This window comes from Pholis gunnellus (genome assembly GCF_910591455.1).
Source record: "Pholis gunnellus genome assembly, chromosome: 5".
Taxonomy (NCBI): domain Eukaryota; kingdom Metazoa; phylum Chordata; class Actinopteri; order Perciformes; family Pholidae; genus Pholis; species Pholis gunnellus.
In genome coordinates this window covers 13,067,752-13,079,598 of record NC_136531.1, presented here as the reverse complement: position 1 = coordinate 13,079,598, position 11,847 = coordinate 13,067,752, and the positions used below count along the sequence as shown (strand labels likewise).

The window sequence follows — 11,847 nt, the reverse complement described above, 5'->3', positions numbered from 1 at the left end:
GCTAACACCCTGTTCTGGTCGGAAAGGCAGCAAAGCGTGACCGATTCCCTGCAAGCTGACATGTGGGCGTAGTGCATCCACACACGGCCCCATGCACTGACTTAGTTGCTATGTCAGAACCCATTTTGTGTGTTCACCTAAACTTCTTCCAATAACAGCTGTCAACGGAGATTCCTGAAGTCTGTCATATCAAAAATGACCACATACCCTCCATTTGAAGCTACATTTTCCCATCACACACATATAAATTCCCATGTGTTGAGTTTTACTGGCAGACGTCACTTACTACCACCTGTTCTGTGGGTGAAGTGAGAGTTAGTGGGAAGAGTGAAACTATTGATTAGAATAATTCTCTCATGGAGTTTTCTTCAAGTTAAAGAAATAATAAACGCATTGCGCTATTCTTTGTTTAGTTTGGGAGCCCCCTGTACCATTTTAAAGGGCCCCAAGTGGATAATAGAAACCACTTTGGGACTCACTGCTTAGGAGAGATACTGTGTAAGGAGAACACATCAAAAGTAAGTCACTGTCGTGCAGTACCACACTTCTCCCAGCAGATGGGGGCTGGTGTGAAGAGATTTGTGATCCACTGCCATTCATTTCTTCACCATCCGGGTGGGAAGGAAGAAACGGTGACGTCGATTGACAATCCCACATCACAAGACAAGAGACATTTGCTAATTTACCCTCATTTGATCATTTTTTCCAGATAATACCAATTGTATATACTGCAGTGGCTCATATTCTTTGTTCCTGAATTAATGTAAAAGTTTTAATATGCTTTCGGAGAAATCTTTAACAGCACCTGACATTTAATTTAGACCTACCTCAACTTTCATTTATACCCCTGTTACTTTCTAAGTCCTAAATATATACATCTCTATTTCGTGCGACAACAACGTCTCTGTGAGCCCTTTCTAACTTTCAGTGTATAATATTGTGAGAAACCAACACATGGTGCAGAGCGAAGGGATGTCTTTTGAAGCTGTGAACTGCACTTCTCTCAAACCACAGCCTAAAAGGAGACATGTGACCTTCTAGATAATAGGATTTTTTTTTTCTGCAGTCTTGAATTGGCAAGTGCTTTTAAGAGAAGATAAACTTCTCTCAACAAGGTGCAGGTCTACGTGTTATGAAGGAAAAGGAGTGGTTATCTTTTATTTTTACATCTTTACACGTATGACAGTAAAAGAACGACAGCAGATACACAATAAATTCATTCATTTTTGCTATCTTGTTGAACATTTGAATGTATATATGGCTGACTATATCATATAAACAGTGGCTACAGCAGTGATCATTAAGTACTAATGTAACGTATGAAAGGAAGTAGAATTACTCCTGCATAGACACTTTACAGGCCATCTTTTCAGATGAGTACAGTATGACTAAGAACACTCTGACACCCGCCGCACTCCTATAACGTCTCTCTCAATAGCTCTCTGTTACACACACACACACACACACACACGCACACACGCATACACACACGCACACACACGTGCACACACACACACACACACACACACACACACATAAAAGACTACTACTTCATGCTTTCATTTCTGATACTACCAGCTACTTATATGAGTAAATCTGTGTGTTCTTATACAGCTTTATCTATCGGAGCATATGTGTGTGTGTGTGTGAAAGCATGAATGTCTGCAGGAATGAAAGCTACTTCAGTTCTAGGCGGTGCTCGCCGCGGGCTATGTGGGACGAGAACTCGTAACGGTCCCGACTGCGGTGGCCGCACACGTTGCACTCAAGCGGGTCGCGGAAGCCGTGGCACCCCATGTGGATGGTGAACATGACATAGTCCAGGAAGATCACCCTGCAGTGGCCACAGGGGTACACCGCCCCGGGCAGCGCTCCGCCCTCCCCGTCTACCCGCACCACCCGTAAAGCCTCCAGCGGCGACACGGGGATGGACTGGGCGTGTGGGTGAGGGATGCCGTTCTGATGATTCAGCCCCCCCAGCAGGTGCCCTAAGCTGTACATTACAGGCTGGGACATCTGGGAGCCGTCAGTGTGGAACGAGTCCACGCCGAGGGGTGGCTGGGTGGCGTGGGGGTGGCCAAGAACCGGCATGCCCATCTTGTGGCCGTTAGTGAGGCCCATGGGGCTGATGTCGCTGCGGCCCAACTGGATGGGGTAGGGCCTGCGGGAGGGAGCTGGGTTACTGTCTGGCCTTGTGGGTTGTTGGTGCGTGTCGGGCCCTGGGGAGCCTGGCGGAGGATCCTTGACGTCAGTTCGGTAGACCAGCTCCCTGTTAAAGCTCAGGTCCAGGCAGACACCATTGTCGCCTAGACCGGCAGCATGAGAAAAAAAGAGCACTGAAGACTCCGCAGGAAGACGTTTCACATACTTCATCCAACAGCAGACCCAGAGAAATAGCACAAGCAGCAGTTAAAACAGTTTTTGCTTATAGATGGGAAAAGATCTACTAAAGATCCTTATAGGACTCTAAGGGGTCGTCACTTTGGTGTTGACTAAAGACAAATAGAACAATGTGCACCCACGGGTAGACACAAAGGAAACCTGGAACATGCCCGGATCCCAGGACAGAAGAAGCTTTAAAGCATTAGAGGACCCTGAGCCAGCAGTTGAGCTTGGCGGCATGAGAGGACAGAGGGCTGAGAGGAAGCAGACGACACAGACGAAGGCCTCTAGTGCAGCTGTACCACAGAGAATAGGCAGAGAGGCACCTGCTCACGTTTCTCGCCTCCCGCCTGTTCTCTCTCTCTCTGTGGTTGCAGACATTACTTCTCTTTTCCCCCCTGTGGTTGTCATATTGAAAGATCTCACTTCATTTGTCAACCTGATAGAGACATGTCGGAGTTTTTTTCTCCTTTTGTGAGCAGCTTGAGGTATGATTTACGTAACTACAACCCAATGTTCAAGCTTAAGAGCAAACTGAAAATCATTGTGTGTGTGTGTGTGTAGGACCCCAAGGTCAGCTATTCACTTAAACTCGTATCTTTAGATCATTCATCCCTCAAAAAAAGCATCTGAGTTTGAAGTGCATGTTTCTATCTCTGTCACTCTCTCTTTTTTTTTTAACATGTAGCCATTCATTTAACCATGCATGGTTACCAATACCCACCTACGGCACATTTCTCGCAGAGAATTTAGGACAGTGGAGGCCACTCTGTGGTGTGTGCAGGTATGAGGCAGGTATTCTGCCCTCAATTCCTGTTCGGCAAGAGATGAAGGCCAGCAAAGACAAATAGACAGACAAACAAGTAGCTTATACAGACAACTTGAAATCATCTACAAAGCATAAATGCATAGCAAAAAAGCACAAACAATGTAAAAATGTCAAAAAGACAACAGCATCTTATAGCTGCACAACATGATAAAGTTTCAAAAATACAGAGGTCAGTAAACAAATGTGCATTAACATATACAAATATTAATTAGCAATTAGGTAGATGAACATGTCAATCAAACTTAGAAAATGTAGGCATTCATAATCTTTTGTTTTAATCTTAAGACATTTTAAAACTTCAACAATCTCTTTCATCTACTTGAAGTCATTGCCTCTACTCGGCCCCTGCGTGTCTGTGTGTTCAGCTGCTCTTACCGGTGAACTTCTGTGGCATTGAGCTCTTCCGTTTGGCTACGTTGCTGGCGAGCCTGTCGAGCAGCAGAGCGCGCTCAGTGCCCATTTGAGTCCTGGATGTCTGGCTGTCCTCTGCTTGACAGCAAGAGAGTGAGAGAGTAAGTGCAACAAAGAAATGAGGACCTCTTCTCGATCAAGCAGTGTCAAAAGTAAAGGCAGTGCACTGAGCTGCAGCTGTCCACCTGTCAAAGCTTTTGAGGTTGTAAAGTGAAGTAAAAAAAAAAAAAAAAAATACCCTGCAAGACACACCAGCTGCTCGAAGCTGAGTCACACTGGGAGGAACAAGATATTAATTTGAGATCATAAGCTCCTTTGACTTAACTTCCTGGTGGGTTTTTACTTCACCAGTGCAGGAGAGGAGACCACAGGATGAGGATGTACTTCCTCACCACTACGGCACTATCAGGCATAAACTTACGACATTTGGTGACCACAGAAGCAGAGCATTGTGTGTTGCAACCGTGCAACTGTCCTGTACGTAGAGGCATTTTTGGGGGGAAGGTTATGTACATAGTGTCAATTTAACCTCTTCTGTTGATGCGTGGATTTGTTTACTCTGTATTGTATTGTTTTGATATATTATATGCATGAAATCAATGTTTAACTTTGCTGCCTTCCTGGCCAGATAAGATTTTTTATCAGTGGATATTATTTGGTTAAATAACAGTTGAATAAAGTCAATTTAGAGGGTTGGTGTGTGTGTGTGCGTGTGTTGAGCGGCTGGGTTGAAACATTTGCCCTACATATTTGGCTTCCCCTTTGCCGCTCCAGACATTAGAAGCGGTCTTCATACGCTGTGCCTCCAAACCACAGCAGCCATAACCTATTTAGCTGTAATGATGGGGTAACAGTCATAAGCTCATTAATTTAACGAGGCTATAAAAACAGGATCTGCTAGAAATAACAGCTGTAATTTTGCGCTCCATATGTGCAAATGAGCTTATGTGAACTGTGCAGTGGTCAGATTACATTAGCAGTTATGTGAGCATATGTGAAGTGTGTCCTGTGAAGACATGTAGGAGTTTCAAAGATGTTGCCCGATGCAGCGAGTGTCAGAAAGTGGCTGAGTTCGTACTGTGTGCTCACCTCTCTCAGCGGGGCCTTTGCTCTGAATGTACACATGGCACCTCTCTCTGTGCTCCTCGAGGGAGCTGCGCTGCTTATAGCTGCGACTGCAGTGGTTGCACTTGAAGGGTTTCTCCACTGTGAGCAGAAGTTTCAGTTAATCACCAACACATGAAACATCAACACTGTCTAAGTGTTACAGCAAGTATTATTTCCTTAAGTACGCAGTTTCACACAAAACTGATGATGAGCACATTGAGAGGCTGTGCAGCGTGTCTGCAGGTAAAACACGTGAACTGAAAGTGAGTGAGTAAGTTTCCAGAGGTAAATGAGTAAGACGTCATATGTGATGAGCGTAACCGAATGAGAGTACATGGCAGGTTGTTACTGGAAAAGCAATGCAGGCTCAGCAGACCTCATGTGATTCAAAAGGAGTGAGAAACCAACACCAAGGAGTGACAAACCAACCAACATGACACCGTGCACAGGTGCATACAGTATCAGTGCATATCAGCTCTACATGTGAGTGAGTATGTGGCTGGCTGGTACCAGAATGGGTGCGCAGGTGCCCGCTCAGAGCATCACGTCGACGGCAGGCGTAGCTGCACATGGGGCATTTGAAAGGCTTCTCCCCGGAGTGCAGTTTGATGTGGCGCAGCAGGTTTCCCTTCTGGGTGAAGGAGGCCCCGCACTGAGTGCAGTGGAATGGCCTCTCACCTAGGTGAGGAAGAAAAACACACCATGAAAAACAAGCCTGCAGGATGACATCTGCTTCTTTTGATCACACCACTGCAAATTATCTGTTGCTGCAGATTCACTGTGTTGGGCTGGGTTACTGTTGAACAACGCATTGATGTGCTGTTCAAAACTTATTAAGTGGAAATCTTTTTATACTCCGATATTGATATCTTATTGTTTTATTTTTTATGATTTACTAATGTTGAACGACACTCTTCTTGTCCCTAGTATTACAGTGAATTGCAAAAAACACATAATCATTCACCATCTTTGAAAAGGGAACAAGGCAACATCCACTTCGATTGCCAGAAACCTAGAAACAAATGTTCTCACGATTCAAACCACGCAAATGCCAAGAATATTGTGCACCTCACTCCCCATGTCAAAAACACATCCTCGTGAGTTCCATCTGAAGGCTTCTACTAGTCGACTGTACTCATCAGTAAAATGACGAGTGCGTGTTAATAGACGACGTGTGTTCATGTGGCTGACAACCACTCTGCACAGTGATAAGTATTACAACATGTGGACAGACAAAAAGCATGCACCATATATACTCGTGAGTTCATTAATTACAGGAATTGCATAATTCAGGGGAAAAAAATGACTGTAGATGTACTACGATATGTTGTGTGTTTACACACACATCACAAAGTTATTGCATGTGCTTCATATTTTAACAACAACAGAGGATATTTCACCACCTCCTGCTGTCACTGCAGCACTGGTTAGGACACGTGCGTCATGTACGATGCAGACTTGTGCGTTCTTAATCGTAGTTACGCGATCAAACATCTTGACCTAGTCAATACAAGGCGGTATCCACTAGTGCTATCAACAGAGAGACGATTGCGCAACTGTTGTGTTTGAGGTCAGGTGCTTTAGGCTGTGTTCCTGTGCTTTACCCGTGTGGCTGCGTTTGTGCACCAGCAGTACGTTGATGCTGACGCAGGACAGGCCACAGATGTCACAGTTGAGCTTGCCTGTCGTCTGGATGCGAGGGGCCACGGCTCCAGGCACGTAGGTCCCTTCTGCACCAGCCGCTGCTCCTGCGTGGGCGTCTGGCAGGGCCGCGCTGTCGTAACGCGAGTAGTCCACCAGCGACAGGTCCTGTGGCTCATTCAGGGTATCTCCCTCTTCATCACCCTCCCCGTCCCTCTCTTCATCATCGTCCTCCTCTGTCCTCTCCTCATCGAATCCTTCCTCCGTCCCGTCCTCACTGGCCCCCTCCATTTCCTCTTTTAGCGATATCTCTCTTTCTTTTTCAGCCTGAGGGTACTGCTCATCGTCTTCCATCTCCTCTGCCTCAATCTTTATCACATCTAAGCAAGGAGGAAGCAAGGGAGAATATATTTGGAGTGACATCGGATGCAAACACACATGCAGTGACTGAAACGTGATAAGGAAGAGATAAGACATGTGAAGTGATGTGTAGTCCATATACAACAGTTTGTTCTCATTTCCAAATAAGGCACTAAATAGGCTTGATGAGACTCCACTCCAACCAGAATGTAAAACGCTGTCACATCTTTACTTCTACATTTGTATTTATAGCTGATAGTTTCATATTAGTACTAGCTCATCTCCAATGTGTGGGTATCTTAATTTGGGCTTATGTGAAGTGTCACAAAGAGATTCAGAAGATGTGTACACGAGATAAGGGGGAAGGCATTTCCTCTGAATACACAGAAACTAGAACCAGGGCAGGAGACAAAGAGAGCAGGCGCCTCACACAGACACCACCAATTCCTCATCTGCTTATAAAAAGAGATTTCAGATTGATTGTTTACTGCCTGTATCACTGACGCTGAAACACATTAATCTGCACCAAAGCCAGCAGTGCACTGCTGTAATTCTAGTCCAATTCTAGCATATACAAGTTGTTCCTGTTCTTTTTTTCTTGACCATTTTATCTTAGCCACAAGTCCTTACCCACTAGAGGTCAAACTTCCACACCTTACAGGATCTGCCCAACTGTATTTAAATTTCTCAACCCCACAGCTGTTGACACGCACAGTCCCGAGGCCTGGTTTGCGGGACCTCTCACCTTAACGCTTGCTTAGTGTCAATGTACTCAGTTCCATCCAGAAACCACACTGTGGTCTTGGCGGCGACTGGTGATGAGCTGAAGAGCGGCGCCTTGTATTGTGGAAAGCGTTGAGAGGTACAATGGAAACTTTGCACATGCAGAGCTCCGAGAGGCCCGATATAGAGTCCAGGGTCTCAGAGAGTGAACCGCAGGCTACTCATCAGATGCAGAGCAGGGCTTTAGGAAGTGCACCCAGTGGAGCAGATGGGTGGCAGTCAGAAAAAAAATAGGAGAGCTGTCTGTAACACCACGTTCTTTTTGTGACAAAGGAGACGCTAAGGCCACAAGTCTGAGTGACAACATTTCCGCACTGAAAATATTGTGTTTGAAACACACTCACAGTTTAGAAAACATGTTTCTGACTGGTGTGAGTGTAAACTGCTGATGAAGAAATATCTGACATGTCACATTTAAGATGAATTAAGATGAATTAAGATGAATTAAGATGAATTAAGATGTAAGTTTCATCGGACAATACATGACACTGCAATGAGCAACAAAACCAGACTGGGGTTGATCTCATGTTCATGCTCTGGATGTCCCTGAACAGTGTTCAAAGCAGATTGAATCAAATTCTGAGAATGATTTTCTCATTCATTTGCATTGAATAAAACCTAATGATGAGCTCCAGTGCAGGAGCGTTTAACTCTACCCCAGGATACAAGACCTTCATGATGCCTTTCCTGTCTAATCCGTTGGAGGACATACAGATGGCTCTTACTTCATGCACTTGTCCATCATATGTAATCTGTCACTAGTTGATCATATTTAATTACATTTTTTAAATATTATTATTATTTTAACTGAGGCGAAAGGATAAAACTCCCCCTTGTTTCTATGGGTTTAGAAAATTATATCACACTTTGAGATACCAAACTATTATCAGCCTTCAGGTAAACATGGAGATGATAGAAATGAGAACATTTTTTTAGTTACTTTGCTAGACTTTTACTACTAAAATGTGTTTCCAAACAGCAGCGCTTCATTGTATTAATTCACACGGTTTGTAGCGGTTCGTACCTCAAACTTTTTCCAACGCTTCGGAATGTCAGCGGACAAAAAAGTAAGTGTTTGCTGATGGACGGTGTGAGCTCGATGGCTAAAATGCAAAGCGTAATGGAAAGATGTCAATTGTGTGTGTGTGTGTGTTGGGGGGGTGTACATACGTGAAGCCATCACACCTTCAGCACACTGCATTCCATTCTCACTGAATGAATTATCTTCCCTCTCTTCTTCCTCCTCCTGTGGCTTCACATCTGCAACATCACTGCAAACGTCTGAAAAAGTGACACGTTGTGCATGTGCCAATACTCTGTGTTACTTTTTGTTTCATTTAGAGAACTTCAAACCAGTAAGCCACAGCTATCTGTTAGAATAATGGAATTTTAAAATCCCTTAGACAATAAATGTTCAGGAACAAAGAAAACGTATGGTCTGTTATCATATGCAGCCTGCACACATCCAGCTTCAGCTTTCAATACTTTTGAGTCATGTGTGCTGAGGCAGTGCGGTAAGCAGGATGGTGGCAGCTCTGGAGAAACGTGTTCAGCCTGATCACGTACACCCTCACACTAAAGACAAGGAATCAGATACTCACCCATCCCGTTTCCCTCTGGGGTGGTAAATTCAGGATCTTTGTCTGTGTTCATGATAAAAAATGTTCTGTGGAGAGGAATTACAACATTCATCAATAAGAGACAGTTTGGAATCCAAATGAATGTAATCAGGTCAAGCCACATTACTTCTTATAGTGTTTTCAGAACTAGATCTAAGTTTACACAGCAATACGGAGAGAGCACATCTAGCACATTATAAAAATGATATTTGCTGCATATATTCAAAGTGTGACCTTTTATCTTGACACATCGATACGAATATACCTTTCTTAAGGGTTTCGACACTATTAAAAGCCTCCCTTACTATTTCGAAAAAGCAGGTGAAGAAATAGAAGCAACATGTGCATCTCACTGTTCCTGTTGGTTGGACAGCATACAAAGAAGTTTATTTAAAAAAGATGTGGGTAAAAGCCCACGGTTGATTGCTCAACCCTGTCACTACATTTAGCCTTATGAGAAAGAGATGATGTTCACTGCACATGCACTTCCTGCCAGGTCTGTACATAGGAGCAAGGGTAAAAGCGCTTTCACCACCAACAGACAGTGAGTCTCCCAACACTCTTAGCTAAAGTTTGAAAATTTATTTGGAAATAAAAGATCCAGATCCGCTTTAGAGACACTTATGTCACTTTTCATTGAACTAATCAAAATTCCCAGAGCATGACTTTTACAATGGATATTACATGTAAACGTAATTAGAATAAAACCTGCGTAGTTATGTAGAACAGTTTTTTTTTTTATCATTTAGAGAGCTGCAACTACTCTTACATCACATTCAGTGAGGAAAATACAGCAATAACAAACTTTCTCACACGCTCCAAATGAAATGAAATTGAGGAGCGCATGTCAAAACGTGACAATTAATGCCACGGCACTTTTTGTGTTTTATAGTTTGTTGGACGTAGCAAAGATTGGAGTAAAGATGAAATGATCTGACCTGCTTTTTGCTCAGCACCTGGAGGAGACTGCTATGGCAGTAGGAGATTCCACACTCCGCCACTGGACTTTCTCTGAATATGGAATATACTGCGCGCAACGTCACTACGGTGAAGTTGGAGAGATCCCTTAAAGGAACAGGAACATGTTTTGAACAAGGTTGAGCAACAAAGGCCAGAGCATGTTCACACAGCAGAGTAGCAACACCAATGATTTAGATTAATCGTCCTTACCGGTTCCATGATCGTTACACAAACACTGCTTCACTAAAACGTAACAAGTAGGGTCTGTAACACTGTACGTTTAGGAGTGAAACAAAGACCTGATTATGGGTTCTGTATCGATTCAGGCGGTCCACATGGTTCCTGACCATTTAAGGAGCTACCACTCCATCTTGTGGCCAAACTACAACACTACTTTTCATTCGAACTTTTCTCTCCCCAATCAATAAAATAAGACTGTACACACGTTTTAAAAGACCCTATAAGCACTTGTACTGTAGCTATTTGAACACATTTTTATCTATTGTTTATGTTGAGGTTAATGTACTTAGGTTGCTTTGGAAAAGAGCATCTGCCAAATGAGTGCAATGTAAAAATGTAGCGTCCAAAGAATATCTTTACTTCAACTAGGCCCAAACTTTAGGCATCATTTTAAGTTAAATATAAATCAACTGAGGAACTCATGTCTTAAAATAACATCACACTATCTGAGCTATTTTGAGTATTGGATAATGTGGCACTGGAAGAGCGCCAAACAAACCTTTCCCATAGACTTACATTGGGAAAGAGACGTCTGTGAATCAGTGGCTCTTGTTCTCTGTTTTTTGAGGTACATCAACTTCCCAGTACAAATGCATGAATAGCCCTGGTTTAAATCAATATGTCCTAAAAGTTGTCAAATGCACTAATAGCTGTTCATGTATATGAGGCAGAGACTGAGGCTGGACCGAGGGCTGGGAGTCAGGGTTAAAAGAAACGCACAGGAAGATCCGGACAACTTTATACTCCAGCACAAGTGCCAGGCTTTGAAGCAAATGTAACATAGTGGTTAAAATGTGGAATTACAACCTTCGGGTCAAATCCTTGCGTGTTTACCTTTGTGTGCTTGCACTTATTCTATAAGCCACATAATACGGAAGATTGCAAGAAGATCCAAGTATTTTCCTCTGAATTCTATACTGCAATGTCAGACTTTTTTTGCTTCATGCACCACTGCTCAACTTTCATAACATGCATTCCCCATCTCTCTCTCCCCTCATTTCGTAACATCTCTCTGTACTTTGCTAATCTAATACAGGCAAATACAGCCCGAAAATAACACCCACAGATTTATTCACATCTATCTTAGTTCTGTTAGTCTGTTTCAGCAATTTACAATTTACAAACTACAGACACACAATAAAATACAGCTCATTGGCACACATCATACACCTACAGAACAGCAGGGCTAAGCTCTCAGTAATCACCCCGAATGCCCCAGACTACATTTCATTGTGCAATGTTGTATTGTAAAATGACAGTGATAAATCCTTGAAACACACACACACACACACACACACACACACACACACACACACACACACACACACACACACACACACACACACACACACACACACACACACACTGTAAAACACCTCATAAATGACACATAATGAAACTGCTGGTTCTCTTATGAGCTCCAGGACCAGAGAGCCGCTCCTCTAACTACCAACTGTTTTAGTACATTGTCATTGCATTCTGTCAAGCTATTTACTTTATGTTGACCAGATGTAG

At 43.4% G+C, this 11,847-nt stretch overlaps 1 protein-coding gene across 2 annotated transcripts; it reads right to left on the bottom strand.

Moving 5' to 3' along the window:
• Window positions 1-1,142: 1,142 nt before the first annotated feature.
• On the bottom strand, window positions 1,143-10,350 carry LOC306696731 (zinc finger protein Aiolos-like). Of its 2 annotated transcripts, XM_079160412.1 has the most exons (9): window positions 10,303-10,350; window positions 10,071-10,197; window positions 9,115-9,179; window positions 8,684-8,794; window positions 6,334-6,750; window positions 5,240-5,407; window positions 4,712-4,828; window positions 3,587-3,697; window positions 1,143-2,306 (listed from the first exon to the last, which is right to left on the bottom strand). In XM_079160412.1, exons 3-9 carry the CDS (start codon window positions 9,164-9,166, stop codon window positions 1,678-1,680), a joined length of 1,605 nt encoding a protein of 534 aa, XP_079016538.1. In that variant the 5' UTR covers window positions 9,167-9,179; window positions 10,071-10,197; window positions 10,303-10,350; the 3' UTR covers window positions 1,143-1,677. The 2 variants fall into 2 exon arrangements, with proteins under 2 accessions (XP_079016538.1, XP_079016537.1); XM_079160411.1 differs by lacking the exons at window positions 10,071-10,197; window positions 10,303-10,350 and adding an exon at window positions 9,438-9,536 and having other exon boundaries at window positions 3,587-3,700.
• Between the last annotated feature and the right edge of the window lie 1,497 nt (window positions 10,351-11,847).

What these genes read in the sequence shown, in the direction of transcription:
- LOC306696731 (XM_079160411.1), bottom strand. Translation starts at nt 9,166, where the DNA reads ATGAACACAGACAAAGATCCTGAATTTACCACCCCAGAGGGAAACGGG. An exon ending in GCACAAACGCAGCCACACGG is followed by an intron (nt 5,408 to 6,333) that starts GTAAAGCACAGG and finishes TTCCTCACCTAG; the next exon opens with GTGAGAGGCCATTCCACTGC. An exon ending in GCACCTGCGCACCCATTCTG is followed by an intron (nt 4,829 to 5,239) that starts GTACCAGCCAGC and finishes TTCTGCTCACAG; the next exon opens with TGGAGAAACCCTTCAAGTGC.